This window comes from Arachis ipaensis, chromosome B10 (assembly GCF_059453495.1).
Source record: "Arachis ipaensis isolate K30076 ecotype BB chromosome B10, ASM5945349v1, whole genome shotgun sequence".
Taxonomy (NCBI): domain Eukaryota; kingdom Viridiplantae; phylum Streptophyta; class Magnoliopsida; order Fabales; family Fabaceae; genus Arachis; species Arachis ipaensis.
In genome coordinates this window covers 148,859,576-148,877,334 of record NC_142435.1, presented here as the reverse complement: position 1 = coordinate 148,877,334, position 17,759 = coordinate 148,859,576, and the positions used below count along the sequence as shown (strand labels likewise).

General features: G+C 34.0%; 5 protein-coding genes across 5 annotated transcripts; 3 read left to right on the top strand and 2 right to left on the bottom strand.

Moving 5' to 3' along the window:
- The first annotated feature begins 72 nt into the window (after positions 1 to 72).
- On the top strand, positions 73 to 4,613 carry LOC107624071 (GTP-binding family protein). The gene is made up of 8 exons (XM_016326515.3): positions 73 to 660; positions 1,576 to 1,665; positions 1,855 to 2,000; positions 2,483 to 2,641; positions 2,768 to 2,834; positions 3,082 to 3,189; positions 3,594 to 3,733; positions 4,041 to 4,613. Exons 1-8 carry the CDS (start codon positions 190 to 192, stop codon positions 4,123 to 4,125), a joined length of 1,266 nt encoding a protein of 421 aa, XP_016182001.1. The 5' UTR covers positions 73 to 189; the 3' UTR covers positions 4,126 to 4,613.
- A 210-nt stretch (positions 4,614 to 4,823) lies between these two features.
- Positions 4,824 to 5,490, bottom strand: STN1 (Nucleic acid-binding, OB-fold-like protein). The gene has a single exon (XM_016323914.3). It carries the CDS (start codon positions 5,463 to 5,465, stop codon positions 4,914 to 4,916), a length of 552 nt encoding a protein of 183 aa, XP_016179400.1. The 5' UTR covers positions 5,466 to 5,490; the 3' UTR covers positions 4,824 to 4,913.
- Positions 5,491 to 7,767: 2,277 nt separating this feature from the next.
- On the top strand, positions 7,768 to 8,995 carry LOC148582057 (F-box protein At5g49610-like). Its single transcript, XM_088500720.1, has one exon. It carries the CDS (start codon positions 7,768 to 7,770, stop codon positions 8,971 to 8,973), a length of 1,206 nt encoding a protein of 401 aa, XP_088356846.1. The 3' UTR covers positions 8,974 to 8,995.
- Positions 8,996 to 9,947: 952 nt separating this feature from the next.
- LOC107623588 (small ribosomal subunit protein uS4y) lies at positions 9,948 to 11,469 on the top strand. Its single transcript, XM_016325911.3, has 3 exons — positions 9,948 to 10,063; positions 10,150 to 10,531; positions 11,078 to 11,469. Exons 1-3 carry the CDS (start codon positions 10,036 to 10,038, stop codon positions 11,259 to 11,261), a joined length of 594 nt encoding a protein of 197 aa, XP_016181397.1. The 5' UTR covers positions 9,948 to 10,035; the 3' UTR covers positions 11,262 to 11,469.
- A 269-nt stretch (positions 11,470 to 11,738) lies between these two features.
- LOC107621859 (wax ester synthase/diacylglycerol acyltransferase 4) lies at positions 11,739 to 16,682 on the bottom strand. The gene is made up of 5 exons (XM_016323843.3): positions 16,430 to 16,682; positions 13,538 to 14,098; positions 12,634 to 12,987; positions 12,191 to 12,328; positions 11,739 to 12,068 (listed from the first exon to the last, which is right to left on the bottom strand). Exons 1-5 carry the CDS (start codon positions 16,613 to 16,615, stop codon positions 11,925 to 11,927), a joined length of 1,383 nt encoding a protein of 460 aa, XP_016179329.1. The 5' UTR covers positions 16,616 to 16,682; the 3' UTR covers positions 11,739 to 11,924.
- Between the last annotated feature and the right edge of the window lie 1,077 nt (positions 16,683 to 17,759).

The window sequence follows — 17,759 nt, the reverse complement described above, 5'->3', positions numbered from 1 at the left end:
TTACGTGAAATCGACTGCACCTGAGTTTTCACCTTATTTAAGAGGAGTAGAAATGGCTCCATCAAAACGCAGGTTGAAGGTGCGTTTCATTTGCAAGAGCTTAACCCCTGAATTAAACCCCAGTTGGCACAACACAAGACGCAGCCAAATACAGAGTCAGTTCCCTCCAATCTCCATTCACCAAAAACAATGAAAGCCTTCACTTCAACGCTCAGATCCTTGAGAAGAACCCTACACTCACCACAACCGCCATCAATAACCGTCTTCCATCGCTTCTTCTCCGCGCAACCGAACGCCGAAACCGAAACTGAAACCGATTCCAACTCGGTCTTCGACAGTTCCCACTTCGACCTCCCACAGCAGAAGACAGAGCGTGAGAGTGGGCCCACGTGGGACCACAAGTACAGGACACGTGCGGACCAGTTGGTGTTCGGCGGAGAGGGCCCTAAGGGCAAGCTTAAGCTCAAGGAAGAGGAGGACGAGAGGCGGCGCAGGGTTCTCGCGAAGGTTCTGCTCGAGGCCGCTGTCGATGGAAGAAGAGACGATGAGGAAGAAGATTCCAAGGGTTTGGGAGTGGTGAAGGAAGAGGACCAGAAATCGTTATCGGTTGGAATCATTGGTGCCCCCAATGCCGGCAAGTCTGCACTCACTAATTATATGGTTCGTTTTCTAATTTTCTTTTAATCTTTTTCGTAATTCTTTGTATTTGTTGAATTCAAATTAGTTGGAAATTAGGGTGAAGAAAAAGAGTATAAGTCATCTATGGATTTATGTAGCTGGTTACTGAAGACTAATTTTAAGAGATATATGTAGATTTTACGTGTCATGTTTAGGGATTTCATTTCTCATGACTAGGGAGTAATATGCTCTAATAAGTTGTATTCTTACCAAAGAAGTTTGAGAGTTTTCTCAGAAAATCATTATGATGTGAAGGAGTTGGTTAGTTTTATCAGTCAAGGAGTTGGTTAGTTAATTAAAGTCCAGTTCATTTTTTGGCACATATAGTGTGATACTGTGATATATCGTTATATATTGATAGTATTGTATACCGCCAGTATTTGTTTGGCATACGGGGATGTTGTTGGCTGAAATAAAATGCATAGCACGTGGACTTGAGCTGTTTGGTGCAGAGGAGGTGCATAAAGGGACAAGCATGCCTGTTTATGATTTATTGAGATGTCTTTTCAAACTTACAATCTTTCTTTTTATTTGAAGATGTGCTTATCAATTTCTGCGATTCTATGCTATGACTGAATTTCTCTAGCAAAGGAGAGAGTCTGAGTCGGTAATTTTGTTAATTACCCTAGTCTGGTTTGATTACACTATTCAAATTTCAATTTACGGCACTAAAGCAATGTTGCCATTGGTTATCATTTGCCTTTAGTTAAGCTTATGTTGCCATTTAGTATAGTAAGTAGCCCATTTACTGGGTTTGAACTGCTAGTCTAGTTTTTTCAAAAGGTAGTTGTTGATAAATATTGGATTGTTTTAGAATTGCTTCTAGCATCTTCCATTGTCAGCAATCTTAGCAAAAGATTTCTGAATGTGTTGTATTGTTGTGCTCATTTATTGTAGGTTGGGACAAAGGTTGCAGCTGTGTCACGGAAGACAAACACAACAACTCATGAAGTTGTCGGAGTGTTGACAAAAGGGGATACCCAAATTGTGAGTAGCTTGCTTGATTAGTTTCTGCTTGGATGTTGTGAAAGGGATAATGTGTGGTTACTATCCACCATGTTGCATGAAGGGATGGGTTATTATACTCTAGAACATATATACATTTTGATGAGTTTCATTTCTTAATGCATTTTTTCTTTTTATCGGGTACTCAGTCATATAATATTTTATTTGCAGTGCTTTTTTGATACACCAGGGCTTATGTTAAATTGCAGTGGATATCCTTATAGGGATGTCAAGGTTCGGGTGGAAAGTGCATGGAGTTCAGTCAATCTCTATGAAGTACTCATAGTTATTTTTGATGTTCACAGACATATTACCAGGTAATAACTCTTACCATTTTATTGATGTTGGAGGATGTCAGGCTGTGTGCCCTAATTAATACACAATTAGAGATAAGATATAGCCTTGAATCTCAGAAAGTTATGATATTAATAGTATCTTGTCTTGTTATTATATTAATATATCCTGTAGTTAGTCTTAGCCATAGATTCACTATATAAATTTTTATCTTCATATAAATGAACCAGGAAGTCTATCATCAGTTTCTATTATGAACCAAGCAAACCCACAAAATTCTCTATATATAGTTCCACATGGGATATTCGGCTCTTCCAATCTCAACCCTGGAAGTCTTCTATACATTGTTGCTTTATTGAACTAACACTACAAATGCAATCTGCTTTCATATTTATGCCTCTTCACATTTTTCTCATTAGGTTCACGTTCTAAAGTGCATATTTTGTTTTGTTACTTTTGTTGTCGAAGACTTCATCCCTTTCCTTTTGTTATTCTATCAATACAGGCCTGATACAAGAGTAGTAAAATTAATTAAGCGTATGGGAGCTCAAATGGTTCCAAATCAAAGGCGTGTTTTATGTATGAACAAGATTGATTTAGTAGAGAAAAAGAAAGACTTGTTGAAGGTTGTGGAAGAATTTAAAGATCTTCCTGGATATGAGAGGTACAGATTTTTGTATAAAGACTGGAGGAGATGTTGGATTTTAGTATCATAGTAGAGTTTCTATGTTTTATGCAAATTGACTTTCGTCCTCAAGCTAGCTTCTAATTTCATTTCTCTATTATTTAGGCATTTTATGATATCCGGACTGAAGGGGGCTGGAGTAAAAGATTTAACTCAATACCTGATGGAGCAGGCATGTATTTTTCTCTACATCTGCTATATATTAAGTTGTTAACCATATCAAATGATTTCCTTTGTTCCATTTTTGGAAATTAATTTTGGAGTATGAAAGGCAAGATTGCTGCACTTGGATAAAATTTTATTAGTTATTGTATATGCATTCTTGTTTCTTCTGAAAACACTTTTAGAATTTCTAGCGATATCTCTTTGATATGACGCTTCAAAACCTTATTGAGTTTTTAATTGTTTCCTTTGCTTAGGCGGTTGAACGACCCTGGGATGAAGATCCTTTCACCATGAGTGAGGAAGTTATGAAGATGATAGCTTTAGAAGTTGTGCGTGAAAGATTATTGGACCATGTACATCAGGTAATTATTGGATTCCTATATATGTGAGTTTGCTGCCTCTGGAGCAAAACAACCTTTTTTCTTTGTGGGTGGGTTCAGAACATTTAAAATTTGTAGCTGGCCTCTTTCCTCTCAAAAGTTTGGTGAGGCCGGAGTAAAAAAAGATGACCCATTCGGACCATGATATTTAACCCATAGAAGTTTTCCTAGGTCCATCTGCTGGCTGGTCTGTAGCTCCATTCATTTATGTTTATTAAACATTAGTGCCATAACATGGACCCAATACATAAAATAACAATTAAACAAAAAAAAAAAATCCTCAAACTAATCTCATATTCTAAAGACTAAAGTAGTAAAGTACCATATAGAGTCAGGTAGTGTTGTTAGAATCTTAGATATTGATTAAAACCTTCTCTCGATGTTAGGAAATTCCGTACGATATTGAACATCATTTGATTGACTGGAAAGAGTTACGAGATGGTTCTCTCAGGATTGAGCAACACTTCATTACTAACAAACTAAGCCAACGCAAGATTCTCGTGGGGAAGAATGGCTCAAAGATTGGGTAAATTCTTTCTTCACCCTTTCTTTCATGTAACTTTGCAAATTTCAATATTATCAATTTACAAGTTTCTTATTGTAGAACCACTAAATGTAGTGATTCTAGTTCAATCAAAGCATATGGGCATATGGCAAAAACTGGTTCCCAATTTAATCTCCGCTCTCAGGCACCTATTCTGCTTGTGCAAATGCATGCTCGAAATTTGTTTCTCCTCCCTGCTTCTTCCTTGTTGAAGTTCCATTAAAAATTTGAGCATCATTAAAGTCGGCAAACTTCATTTTAGATGCTTATTCATGTTTCTTTGATACAGGAGAATAGGAATTGAGGCCAATGAAGAGCTAAGGTCCATTTTCAAAAAGCAGGTGCATCTAATTCTCCAGGTTAAGCTTAAATAATGAACCAGACATAAATAGATTTGAAGTTGAAACTGTGCCTTAGCTGCCGCATCATTCTATGCCGCTTGTAAAATGCGGAAGGAGTTGCCTCACCCAGACTTTCGAAGTACAGAGCTTACAAAACCATGCCTGATTTATCGGTGATCATGGACAAAACCATTGCCATGGAGAAACAGGATGAGAAATTGAGAAGCAAAATGGTGATCATGCACAAACTGTGTATGTCATTATATATGGCTGCCAATTCATTATTATGTTTGTAGTGCTCATGAGTCAGGAATTTAAAAAGAAATTTCCATCTTTCATCGTTTATTTGTATACATGTTTCATCTCAAAAAGACAACTAGGGTATTTGGTCTAGTTGTAGTGTGGGCTTTGGGTACCCTCCAATGCCCCTTTTATTTACCCTCTCCACTTTGTGAGACCACTGTTTTATTGTATAATAATGATTTGTACAGAAATTTTGATGATAATTTTTTGGTTGTCCATGTCATATTTCCCTCTGTAGTTCTTGATAAGGGAAATCGCAGTTTGTTTATATGAGAAAATCCAATCTAACCAAATTATAAATTTAATTTTGGTTTTGTTTGTTTGGGTTCGGTTTTCGATTTGAAATTTACAAATATAAAATATACTACGTTATAATAATGTAGAAAATGAACCCAAATTCTAATGCACTCTTAGTTTTGTAACAATTATATTCTCATTCAGTCATTCACCTCTTTACATTAAACCACACCTTAAAAAATAGTTCAGTAATAATAAGTTAAGAACTATGCTGCGGTGCGTCATTCTGCTTGATTCTCCTTGCATGCAGAAGACGGGCCAGGACCAGGCCCGGGCCCGGGCCCAGGCAAAACGTTGTAGCAGTTACGAGCAAGGTTGATACAGTCGAGCCAGTGGAGTATCTCAGCATTGGGATCCCTTTCAACCACAACATCGGAAACCGTGAGCTGCACCTTCCCGTTGTAGCACCCGATCCTGCCCCTCACCCTCGCCACCACCCCAACCCTAACCTCGGCGGCAAACCTGGCGGACGAATCTGCAATGAGGCGGAGGTCGTCGGGGCGGCGGCGGCGAGCAAGGTAGGGTGAAGTCATGTGGTTGAGCCAGAGGATGCAGGGGACGGAGGCGGTGCCGTCGTCGATGAGAAAGCGGAGGAACTTGTGTGGCTTGTGGTCACGGAGTGTAACAGTCCCAAGTGTCTCTGCGCGAGAGAGAGGGATGCCTCTGCGAGAGAACGTAGGTTCTGAAACCGAAGAAGAAGACGGGGTTTGGGTGAGAGAGAGAAGATCGAATGCGAGCAGCTTCACGTAGCTGTGGTACACTGGGTTTTGCATTTTCTGAATTTTTTTTTTCTCTTGTTTTTTTGGGAGGGTGGCTTGTTGACTACGCTTGAAATTTTAATACTTTTGTAACCTATCCAATTTGTTGTTGCTATTGCCATTTTTAACCTTGGGTATTACACTGTTTTACTACGCAATGATTTGGTAAAATATTTGTGTAAAAGAATTTAATCAATAAGGTTTAGCTAACTAGTTTTAGGTCAAAGAGTTTAAATTCTAAAATGTTTGAACGAAAACAAATAGTGTATTGGTCGATATTGTGATTGTTGAATAATCTTGTTTGAAACATAATTTACGTGTTCGTAAAAAAAATTGTTAGAAAGACAATAAAAATTAATTAATAAAAAAAATTGTACATCCAAAGTTTTAAAGAAGTGTATATATTCACAATCTATCTTGTTTTTCATAACTATTATTAAATGAATATACTTTAAAATTAGAACATTTTTCTCATGTTTATTAATCTTAACATATTGCATGAGAATTTGAAATAATCTTAGTATCATCCTTGTTATGACGAGGGTGTCTATTTATTAATTGAGTTATTTGATTACCAATTGAAGTCATCACCACCAAAATCATCACCATCGTTGCAACCTTAATAGCTGTTCCCTTTCTTATCTTCACTCCCCAAATTGAATTCTTATTTTTCTTACCTGTTTGTTTTTCCAGTGACTCGGGCTTTTTAGGCAGTACTATTGAAAGAACGTCACCAGAAAAATTTGCGCGAATTTCAGTCACATCACAATCTTTAGAAAGCTTGAATTCCTTCCTAAAACATTCTAATTTATAGTTCGATGCACTCAATGATCTTTCTCCAAATATTGTTAGGATCCCTCTCTTTGTTTTGACCTTAAGTTGCTCCCTTTTAAAACCTGTAAAGTTGAGAAAGAACAATGCTTATATAATATCTAGTATAGATTTTTTAAAATCTTCAAGGTCATATACTCAATTCTATTTCTAAGAGGTCATTAATTTCTTGCTAATCATCACATTTGCGCAAAAACTAACTAAATAAATAAAATGTACAAGCAAGAAATAATATAATATACTACCGTTGAGATCAATCTGAAGAATCTGATCAAAATCTTCATCTAACTGCATGCCATTAGCTCTTGCCTCTTTGGCTTCCATGTTTTGGTTATTAGTAGCTTCTCCTTATGAAAATGGATTGAATGAATGAAATTAAAGGACAAGTGTTTAAATCACTTTCTTTAAAGGAATCCTTTTGCTTCACTTTGCTAACCATCTTGATTCCTTTATTGTTATTAGTTTTTGGTGACTCTTTATTGTTATTAGTTATTACTTCTTCAAATAATTTCCTTGATTCTTTTTCATTTCTTTGATTTTTATTTTAGAGGGGAAAAAAAAATAAAAAACTCGGCTAATTTTTTTTATAGAAAAAAAATATTGTGTTTTTGTTGAAAATATGATTATTTAATATAATTATATTTGGGTGGATTTTGGAGGTGAAAAGTCAATACACAGAATATGTGTTGGACACTTTTTTTGCACTTTAACAATTCTGTAATATACTTTAAATATAAATATTTAACAAAAATACCATTTTCATCTCTATTTTAAAAAATAATTTCTGGAAAAACTCTTGGTATTTCTTAATGATGAAAAATCTATTCTTCCTGCACGCCACGTGTTCCTGATCATAGCACCCCTGAGCTCCTTTCTCTAATCTCAGCCGTCCGATTTAGACAAAACAAAATTCCTTTGCCCTGAAACCGTTAATTTCCCCTCTCTCTCTCTCTCTCTCTCTCTCTCTCTCTCTCTCCATGTGCTGTTCGTTGCTGTGTGAGACTGTGAGTACTGAGTAGTGCGTTTCTGTTTTGAAAGTTTTACAACTCACTCACTCACTCATAAAACGCACTCTCTTCTTTTCACCATTTTCCATTTTTGCTTCATGACGGTTCGAATTCTCTCTTACTCCTCATAGCAATCGTAATGCAGTGCACTATCTTTTTTATTAACGCTTTTCATTTTCTTCATCCTTTCATCTTCTTTAAATTTCTGTTTTTAGTTAAAACAGCTTCAACTTCCAAGGTTCAGCTCAAATTTATGCAGAATGAACTTTTTTTTTTTGTTATAATCTTCCGTTGTTCACAGTTCAATACTTTTTCGGTTTTTCCCCTTCGTTTTTGTTGATACTTTGATCCGAGAGAGTTGTTTCCGTACACTGTTGACTGTTCTATTTGTTGCACATGGTGGATTAGAAATCCCTAACATTCTGATCTTGTTCTTAAGCAACGTGATTGATTTCTGTGTATTTTCGTTTTTTCAGAGAATGCAGAAGTTGAAGAGTTCTCTGAACGGTGACACCATGTTTGACATTCTGTCCAGGCTTCCGGTGAAGCCATTGCTGCGAATGAAGCGCGTTTCACGAGGTTGGCGCGCCATGATTTCCAGCTTCCCGTTCATCAAATCGCAAATGGAAAAGACAGGATTGTCCCTAACAGGTTTCATTTTCCAAGAGAAGTTCCAATGGTGCAGTGATGACATCAAAACAGTTAGTCACATCGCTCTTGATTCACAATCTTCCAAGAAAGTTCTTCACAATGTCTTCGATTTCCTTCCAGAATCCGTTGTAATCTTGGCCTCCTGCGACGGACTCGTGTGCTGCCGAAGCTGTTTCCCCTGCTCAGATCCCTCTGTTTATCTCTGCAACCCTTCCAATAAGGAATGGATTACAATCCAGTGGCCATGGCATAATCTAAAGCCTAGCAGGAATGAAAGCATAGGAATAGCTTTCGATTTCGTCAGCGATTCGAGGAAAGAATGCAATGAAATCTTTGTGAAATTCAAGCTTGTGAAACTTCAGTTCTGCATAGATGAGTATGAGGATGAGGATGGGGATGATGACGAGGAATGGTACATTGAATTTCATGTGTACTCATCAGAAACAAAAGAATGGAAGGTATCCTCAGAAGTTTGCCATTGTGATCACAATTTGATCAAGAACAAAGGTGTGCATATAGGTGGTGTTCTGCACTGGCTTACAGATGGTGATCAAGTGCTGAGTTTTGATGTTGAGAAGGAGCTAGCATTGTTGATTTCTGTTCCGGTGCCGGCTTTCGAGTTCAGCACTGTGCCTGAAGCTTGCATTGGAGATCACAATGGAAAGCTTCACTATGTTCTGGTTTCTGAAATAGGCCTTCATGTTTGGTACCTTGAAGATTACTATGAGTTTAAGTGGACACTCAAGCATTCTAAGGATTTGGATGAGATTGAAAGGGAATACCCTCAATTCTTCTTAAATTTGAAGAATCATGTTTCGCAGAGAGTGAGCATGGAGAGTAGCCCATGGATGAACCCTCTTGGATTTAAGGATGGGGTGTTGTTGCTGAAGGTGTGTGCAACTCTATACCTATATGACATTGAGAATAATAAGATCTCTCATGCTTGCTATGTTCAGGATCTTAGCTCAAAATCAATGCATGATCCTACAGTGTTTCCTCATTGCTTGAGCTTGTTCCCGCTAAAACTTGCATAGAAGGTGTCTTTTTTTCTTCTCTCTAGGGATGAAATTGGTACATGGTTACTTCATCATGTACATGTTTTTTGCTTCAGTATTAATCTCTGATTCGGGCTTATAGTATGACTAGTTGACTGAGTTGAAAGTGAGAAAGTTTTGTCTAAACAGAACATACTGTTTTGGGTTATACAAATCAATTTGTGTTTAGTTTTATTTTCTTTATGTACCGTCTTTATAACATCTTTGTCTTTGTGAATCGTGATGTGTGTTTTCTGTGCTTTAACATTGTTTGTTTTAATTGATCACGGTTAGTAGCAAAACTAAAGATACATGATAAGAATATAGGAAATTTGGTATCCTTAACATCATTTATTCAAACATGATCTTTTTCTAGCATGATGCAAAATCAGATTTGGTGCTTATAGATTGGATATTGGTACCATGTCTCGAATGAAAATAATACTACTTTGTGATAATAATAATAATAATAATAATTAAATAGAAAGAGTTACTAATTAATGGGTTACTACTTACTTTCCATTTACTCGTGATTATTCAATTTTAAACAAGGGCGGTTCTACCGGTTTTCAAGTGTTCCTTTTGCTTATTAGGTTCAAGACGTGAAATTTTCAATTTTCATACTTGAATTAATTAGTGTTATACATAGCAATTTTTTTATTTTTATTTTTTTGGTCATGGAGTGTTATACATAGCATAAAATCAATGAATGAAACGGGGCAAATATTGTTGCTTTCATCACATGGCTTGGGCTTGACCCGACTACCCAGTTCGTTGTTCGGCCCAAAAAAGCCATATTTGCAATAGAACTTGATAATTGGGCCATAGATTTCTAAATTTATTTATTTGTACTAAACAAACCAAAGAATAAGAGGTTTTACAAAAACCATATAATAATCCTCTAATTGGGCCATAGCCCAGCCAAGTCCAGTCCAGCAAGCCATTAGGGTTTAGAACAACAATTAAAAGGGAAAAGTGGAGCACGAAGTAATACTTCTCCAAGTTGAAGAAACCCTATTGTGAGTGTGAGAGAGACAGAGAGCGCGCGCTGCAGCAGCAACCATGGTGCACGTCTCGTTTTATCGCAATTGTGAGCTTCTCTTTTCTCTCTGATCCGTTTCAATTAATCAAATTTTGTCTTGTTTTGTTCTCTAAGAATGAATTAATGAAACTTAGATGGGAAGACGTTCAAGAAGCCTCGTCGTCCGTACGAGAAGGAGAGGCTGGACGCGGAGCTGAAGCTGGTGGGAGAGTACGGACTCAGATGCAAGAGGGAGTTGTGGAGGGTGCAGTACGCACTCAGCAGGATCCGCAACAACGCCAGAACTCTCCTTACTCTCGACGAGAAGAACCCTCGCCGGATCTTCGAAGGTGAGGCTCTCCTCCGAAGGATGTTCCGTTACGGCCTCCTCGACGAGACTCAGAACAAGCTCGATTACGTCCTCGCTCTCACTGTTGAGAACTTCCTCGAGCGCCGCCTCCAGACTCTCGTATTCAAGTCCGGCATGGCCAAGTCCATCCACCACGCCAGGGTCCTCATCCGCCAGCGCCACATTAGGTCTTCCTTTCTTCTTTTCACTTTTTTCCAAAATTTAGGGTTTTAAATTCCTAATTTTCTATCACTCGCTGTTTGTTTGTTTGTGCTTATTGTCAAATTAAGAATCTGATTCTCCAAACATTCAAATAGCTCAAAATTATAGTCTGATCTCTTCATAGGTTTCTAGTTTGGTAAAATTATTTTACGCCAGCTTAACCTCTCAGTAGAATTGATCTTACATATATAATTAGGATCATCATAATTATAGAGTGGTTTATAGAAGGTGTTAAAAGAATTCACTCGAAATCTCACCAGAATGCCTTATTAGCTTAAAAACATTTTGAAAGTATTATTTAATTATATGATTATAAAAGATCTGTTCAATTTAAATTAGGCAGATAAGTTTATTTAGTGCATTATAGACGGTAAATGTATTGCTGCAAAATTGAATCTGGAGCAATATATTTAGATGATAGGGAACTTGATGTGATTGGGTAATTGGAGAGAAACTTGTTTGTGTGCTTGATTAATAGTTTTTACAATGTTTGTGTTGTTTCTGGTTGGCAGGGTTGGAAGGCAGGTGGTGAACATCCCATCATTCATGGTTAGGGTTGATTCCCAGAAACACATTGATTTCTCGCTCACAAGTCCGCTCGGTGGTGGCCGTCCTGGAAGAGTGAAGCGAAGGAACCAGAGGGCTGCTGCCAAGAAGGCTTCTGGTGGAGATGGTGATGAGGAAGATGAAGATTAAACTATATGGATATATCTCTTCCTCCCTACTTACAACTTTTTCAAGCATTTCATTTTCTGTTTCTCTCTAGACTTGTTAGTTTTCTGCCATGATTAACTCTTATAATTTTGCAATCTATGTTTTTGTTTGAGGAAAAGCTTTGCTAAGAAACGTTCGGACATTTTTTGTTTAAAATTGTTTTTTATTAATACAAAGTTTTGCGCCAAATATCTCCTTTGTTCTTTGATTGTGGGCGTTTGCAAATAATAACAATCTCTTAAAAATTAACAAAAGCAATTTTCTCAAAGATACAAATAGCTCAATTATGATTTGATCTCTTTGGTTTCTAGCCTTTTGATAAATTTTCTTACGTCAGATAAACTACTCATTATCTTTGAGGAATTCCTTCATGCCAGAAAGAGTCACGGATGATTTAGACATTTATATCAATATCAGTAACCTAGGAAGATGAGAATCTGGCCGGGGAGCATAAACGTATAAGCAGAAAGAACACAATGAAGTTATAGTCACATATCCATACGCACAGTTGAATGAAAACATTTGTGCAACTCAAAACCCTTTATTGTAAAATAACACTAGACTCAGAAAAAAGAAAGGATACACAGCAACAAAGACTTGGACAACAAGAGAGCATAATGCATTTCCACTTTTTGTAAAACAAAATCATATTTTATTTGCTGCATTGAAAATCATCTCCTTAGCAGTTTCAAAACATGAAAGGAGGTGGTGTTCATCTATCCATCCTTTATCCACTGCAAATCCAATGCGTAAGTTTCCCATGTAACTTAATATTGTCACCGTCAGGCTCTGCATAAGTTTTTTGAAACAATATCATTTACCATGTTTATCTATTTTTATCTATTTTTATTCAAAACATTATTTATCTATTTTTATTCAAGAAGAAGAAGAGAGTAGAGAGGTGCACGCACAGTAGGTGGACCAATTGCTGTAAAATAAAATCCTTTGATGGGATGATTAGCAAAAGCCACTTGTTCCACAGGTCCAACCACATGTGAGATGATAGCACTTGAATTTGCCACAGTCTTGTACACATGTTTTGCTGCAGCCTGAAATTTATTCAATAAAATTAAACTACTACAAATGTTGCTTATCATTCTCGTGCCATTTATCTACTATATTCTGTTTTCTTTAATAAAAGAATTAATGCCAATTATGGAGTGTAATTCTTCTATTATAAAAAATGATAATATATTGTAAGCCTGTTGGAAAAAACAGAGACTGAAGAAATGAGGAAAAGAAAACATTGGAGAGTTTATTACTTATTTGTATATACAATATTTAAAAAAATGTATAATTTCTATTTGGAAATCAAAATTAATATTGAACTGCTGAAAATTGAGCTACAACAAACCTCTGTGCCTTGAAGTTTATCCAGCATCCCCAAAATAACACCACTGAGAGGAAGGGCCAAAGAATATCTGAGACCAATAATGATTTTGTGGGCCTCCAAAACAAAGTCAAGTGGGTTGGATGTATTGGCATCACTTAATTTGGGTATTGGAAGGTGGAGGAAATGAAAGCGATTCCCCCATGAGGATTCTGAATTAGTTTGAAGCATCTCCTGCACTGATTTGTAAGCTCTAATTTTTCTTGCATTAAGCATCACTATTGCTGTTGTTTGTGTTTTTCTTGATTCATAACTCTTTGCTTCCATGTATAACCTTATTCCCAGGAAGATCATCCCCACTAGGGTATCATTTGTGGTCTGGATCATTAACAATATAAAGAGTTATATTTATTATCATTGGAAAATTTAGACAACCTTAACCTTTTTCAAGGAAAAAATATATATATAATGTGTTAAATAAATTATTTATTCACAAGTGTGTTCAATGTTCAACGTAATAATAATCTTAATGATAACACATAGTAATTAAGTATTTAATTTATTTAACGCTTCAGATTATTTAAATTTTATTGAAATAATTATAGTTTTAAAAATAGTGTTAAATAATAACAACTTTGTCTCAATTTTTAATAAAAAATATTAAACTACAACAATTTTGACAAATAATAGTATTTTGGATTATAAATTGCCACTAAATTAATTTACAGATATTCTATATTGCTATAAAATCTTTTTTGCGACAGTTTTGAGCAACCACTTATGTTACAAGTGCAATTCTAAAAAGTTCTTTTTCTATTAAAAAAAAAAAAAAGATACTATAGTAATTAGAAAACAGGGTATATATGTGTTTGGAAATCACAATTTCTCATGAGGGAAAAAAAAAAGAAAAGAAAAGAAAAATACTTACCACTTTGAGCTTATTTTTGACCTCTTTAAAGCTATCCAAAGAGAGAGTGACATTTGAGATACCAAAACCATGTTTGAATTCCTTATTCTCTGGCCTTATTGGTGATTGATCATCAACAATGAAATTTGAACCTCTTAATATGTTCCATCCAAAATCAGATGCACTTTTGAACATTGAAAAGATGGATTGAGGTAATCTCTTAATAGATGATGAAGTTGTTGCATGGCTTGAAGGAAAGGTTATGGGAATTGAAGGATCATCAACTCTTTTCACACATGAAAGCAATGACCCCATTAGGGTGTAGCCATCTCCTAAAGAATGGTGTAACTTAACTACCGATGTACCCGCAGCATTGTTTTTTCTTGTTGGATACTTAATTAGATGCACTTCCCAAAGTGGTTTATCTTGTGCTAACTTTTCACCTCCTATTTTTGACATGTATTCATCAAATTCTTCATCATAGAATTTCAGACCCTTCTTTGCAAATATTGGAATCTTGATGTGTTCTTTTAGATTCACATCAACTTGTTTCCATTGCTTCCTTCCTTTTTTGTCTTCAATCTGATAAATTTATTACTCCATTAAGTTAAGAATACTACTTCTATATCTCGAACATAAAATTTAGTTTTTCATAGCGGTGGCAAAGCGGGCCGCCCAGCCCCAACCCGCCCCGCCCCGCCTCCAAAACGGGGCGGACCGGCCCGCCCCACCAACTAAAATGGGTTTAAAATGCTAGCCCGTCCCGCTTTATAGCGGATTGGCGGGTCGACGGGTTAGCCCGCTTGACTTTTTTTTTTTCTTTGAAAATAAAATTCATTATAATTAACCAAAAAATAATAATTAAAAAATTAAATACAAATAAAAAATAATTAAATTATAATATAATTTTCACTATTTTTTTTAATTTTAACTTCAATAAAATTGTTCAAAATAATATTTGTCAATAGAATCATCTTTATTTTAAAAAATAAGTCACATAATTTGAACATATATACGAAATTGTAAAATAAAATAAATAAAGTTAATAACTAAAAGAAGAATATAAACAAAAAATTAAAAAAAGTGTTTAAAAATTCTATAATTATTAATTTTATAATAGTAATCATTACTCTTTTATTTAATAAAAAAAAAAGAAAAAATATCTTCGGCCCGCCCCGCCCCGCCAAAATCCGCCAATTTGGCGGTGCGAGTTTGGCGAATTTTTTTAATTTGGCGGGCTCCAAATCCTAGTCCGCCCCGCCTTTTTTAGCGGGTTTAACAGATCGGCCTGACGGTTTTGACCTGTTTTGCCACCCAAACTTTTTCACATGTAACTGTTGAATTTAATTTTCATGCAACATTAGTATAAAACTCAAATAAATATAACATAAATAATTAGTCGTATATTATTACATAAACAAAAAGAAGCTAAATTTTATATTCTCTATTCAAAATTAAAGTCATAATTGTTTATAAAAAAATTTAGACAAGAGTGGTTTTTATATTTTCAAAAATTAATAATTATCCAATTATGTTGTATTTAATTTAGTAAAATTTTAATAAAAAAATAAAGAGAACAACACTATAACAATGCTAGGTGTGCATAAAAAATTACTCACTCCTATAAAATACATGTTAAATATCTATATATTTATACATAAATATATAATAATTAATTTAATGACTAATTTTGTATGTATACATAATTATTTTTGACAACACTAACATCAATGGTTATTAAATATATGATGATATAGAGCCGTCGTTCTAATAACAAGTGCACTTGTTAATAAATGAACTTAAATAAACCTTAAATATATCATAGATAATTGTTGAATTTAATTTTCAATTTACATGCAACAAATCATATATTATCACGTTAACAAAAGTAATTAAATTTTAAACTCTTTATTTTAAATTTTTTACGCTAAATATAAAATACATATTAAAAATAAATTAAATAATAAATATTTTGTATATAAATATATGATAATGGATTTATTAATTAATTTATTTTTAATATACACATAATATTTTTACTTTAGAAATTAATATTTATCCAATTATGTGTATTTAAATTTAGTTAAAATGTTATCAAAAAGATAAAGAGCGCAAAACTAACATCAATGATTATTAAATATTAGTTTATTTATTCTATTGGTTCTTATAATTTTATCACATTTTAAATTATATTTCTATAGTTTTTTCTTTTAATTGGGTTCCTACTGCTTTAATTTTGTAATTAAGTCCTTCTAGTATAAAAATTTAATTAAACTTTTTTTTACTAAAGATAGGGAGACTCGAACTCGTGATCTCTTAGATGAGTATGGAGAGACTATGTCATTTGAGTTATAACTCATTGGCAAAACTTAATTACATTTTTGACTGCATGTATTTTGGTAAAAATATTATGTTATTTTAACATTTTTAACATGAAAAGAACGTAATTATAAATTAAAAATAGTGTAGGGACCCAATTAAAAGGAAAAAAAAAAAAGTATAAAAGCCTAATTAAAAATTTGGTAAAACTATAAGAATTCCGCTAGGGAGCCAATGAAGTATCATTTATACAATATGTACAATGGACTATTTATTTGACCCAATATCTGTTAAAAAATGAACACATGATAAAATACTAGTAATTTCTCAAACACAATATACTCATGATATCCAGAATAATTATCCGGGTACCAGGAATAATAAACATCTGATATCCTACTGAATCGAACATCTCTAAACCCCTTTTGTACATATTGTACAAATATTCCATTTGCTACTTATACTTCCTCAAACTATAAAGACCAAGTAATTAAACCTTAAATATATCATGATATAGTGAGTCGTCTTGCTAATAAACCTTAATTTAATTTGTATGATATATATGTATACACTAAAGTTGACATGAGATTTTACCATGATAGAAGAGAAACGTTTGTTGAGGGGAACAAATACATCTCCAAGCACTTGCATGATCTTTGATTCATCAATTGGAATCTCCAACTCAAAAACGACCATTATAAATACGTTCAAGGCAGAGGTGTTGAGGTAACTCGACATTGGACTCACCGCCATTGGAGCATCTTTCTCAAACTCACTCATTTTTCTACGTTTTCAATATAAACTGTTTGAAGATAAGGAAGACACAGACCTGCATTTATATAGACAAGGTTAGTTAGTTACTTTTCTCATCCAGGTAAAATGGTAAATACCTCAATTTCTTAATTTGTTTTTATTTTATCTCTAATATTTCAATAGTTACTGAATATTTTATTTTTTAATTTCACTCTTGCAAAAACTGTTAATCGTCATTATTATTGTTAAATATTTGGAAAAAGAGTAGAATAAAAAGATAATATTATATATAAAATTGTTATATTAAAGTTATTGTTACATGATATAAAAGTTACCCTATTTATAGAAATATTACTAACTAATTTTATAAATATTCATCTATTACTTACTAACTATTACTAACTTAACTCCCAACTACTAACAACTCTAATAATATTTTAATAATTATCATCATTATCTAAATCTATTTTAGATAAATTTAGCGATTTTTTAAGTCTAAATTTTAATTTTTTTTAATTTTTTAAAACAAATATATTTAAAATAATAATAAATGTTATGAATTTTCAATGCATCTAAATTTTAGTATCTCTGTTTTAATAAATTATTGAAATAATTTATAAATATATATTAAAAGTTTACCTGTGAGTATAATTTATGGTATAGGTAATTGAAAAGGATTTCGCTAGGGAGACAATGGACTATCGAGTTACAAAATGAACATCCCTCATACTATTTAGAATAACCATTCGAGTACTAGCGATAATAAACATCTTTCCAAAAGCTTAAACTGATTTCGGGGTTCACCAAAGATTGAATTCTTGACCTTTCGAATCTAGCGCTCTAATATCATGTCATGATACCACTCATCCTAAAAACTTCAACTGATGGAAAAAGGTAACACTAATAATTATATCTCTAATACTCCCTAAATCTCTATTGTACATATTGTATAAATATTTCATTGACTCCTCGTATTTTTTCAATTGGAAAAGCTAAGATTTATTATCCTGTTCCATTAGAATATTAGATATAGTCATCTCGTCCATAAAAGAGAAAAGACAAAAACAAAAAAAAAACAAACCATTAATTAACAATAGTACAGTCACCCATTTTTCTAACTTTGTTGTTTATTATGTATCACTTCTTGAATTTTTACTTCATTCTTTTCACA

Coding starts and splice junctions, on each gene's coding strand:
- LOC107623588 (XM_016325911.3), top strand. CDS start 10,036: ATGGTGCACGTCTCGTTTTATCGCAATT. Junction 10,064..10,149: donor CGTCTCGTTTTATCGCAATT/GTGAGCTTCTCT, acceptor AATGAAACTTAG/ATGGGAAGACGTTCAAGAAG. Junction 10,532..11,077: donor ATCCGCCAGCGCCACATTAG/GTCTTCCTTTCT, acceptor TCTGGTTGGCAG/GGTTGGAAGGCAGGTGGTGA.
- LOC107621859 (XM_016323843.3), bottom strand. CDS start 16,615: ATGAGTGAGTTTGAGAAAGATGCTCCAATGGCGGTGAGTCCAATGTCG. Junction 14,099..16,429: donor AACGTTTCTCTTCTATCATG/GTAAAATCTCAT, acceptor TAAATTTATCAG/ATTGAAGACAAAAAAGGAAG. Junction 12,988..13,537: donor TCAAAAATAAGCTCAAAGTG/GTAAGTATTTTT, acceptor TTAATGATCCAG/ACCACAAATGATACCCTAGT.
- STN1 (XM_016323914.3), bottom strand. CDS start 5,465: ATGCAAAACCCAGTGTACCACAGCTACGTGAAGCTGCTCGCATTCGAT.
- LOC148582057 (XM_088500720.1), top strand. CDS start 7,768: ATGCAGAAGTTGAAGAGTTCTCTGAACGGTGACACCATGTTTGACATT.
- LOC107624071 (XM_016326515.3), top strand. CDS start 190: ATGAAAGCCTTCACTTCAACGCTCAGATCCTTGAGAAGAACCCTACAC. Junction 1,666..1,854: donor CAAAAGGGGATACCCAAATT/GTGAGTAGCTTG, acceptor TTTTATTTGCAG/TGCTTTTTTGATACACCAGG. Junction 2,642..2,767: donor GATCTTCCTGGATATGAGAG/GTACAGATTTTT, acceptor TCTATTATTTAG/GCATTTTATGATATCCGGAC.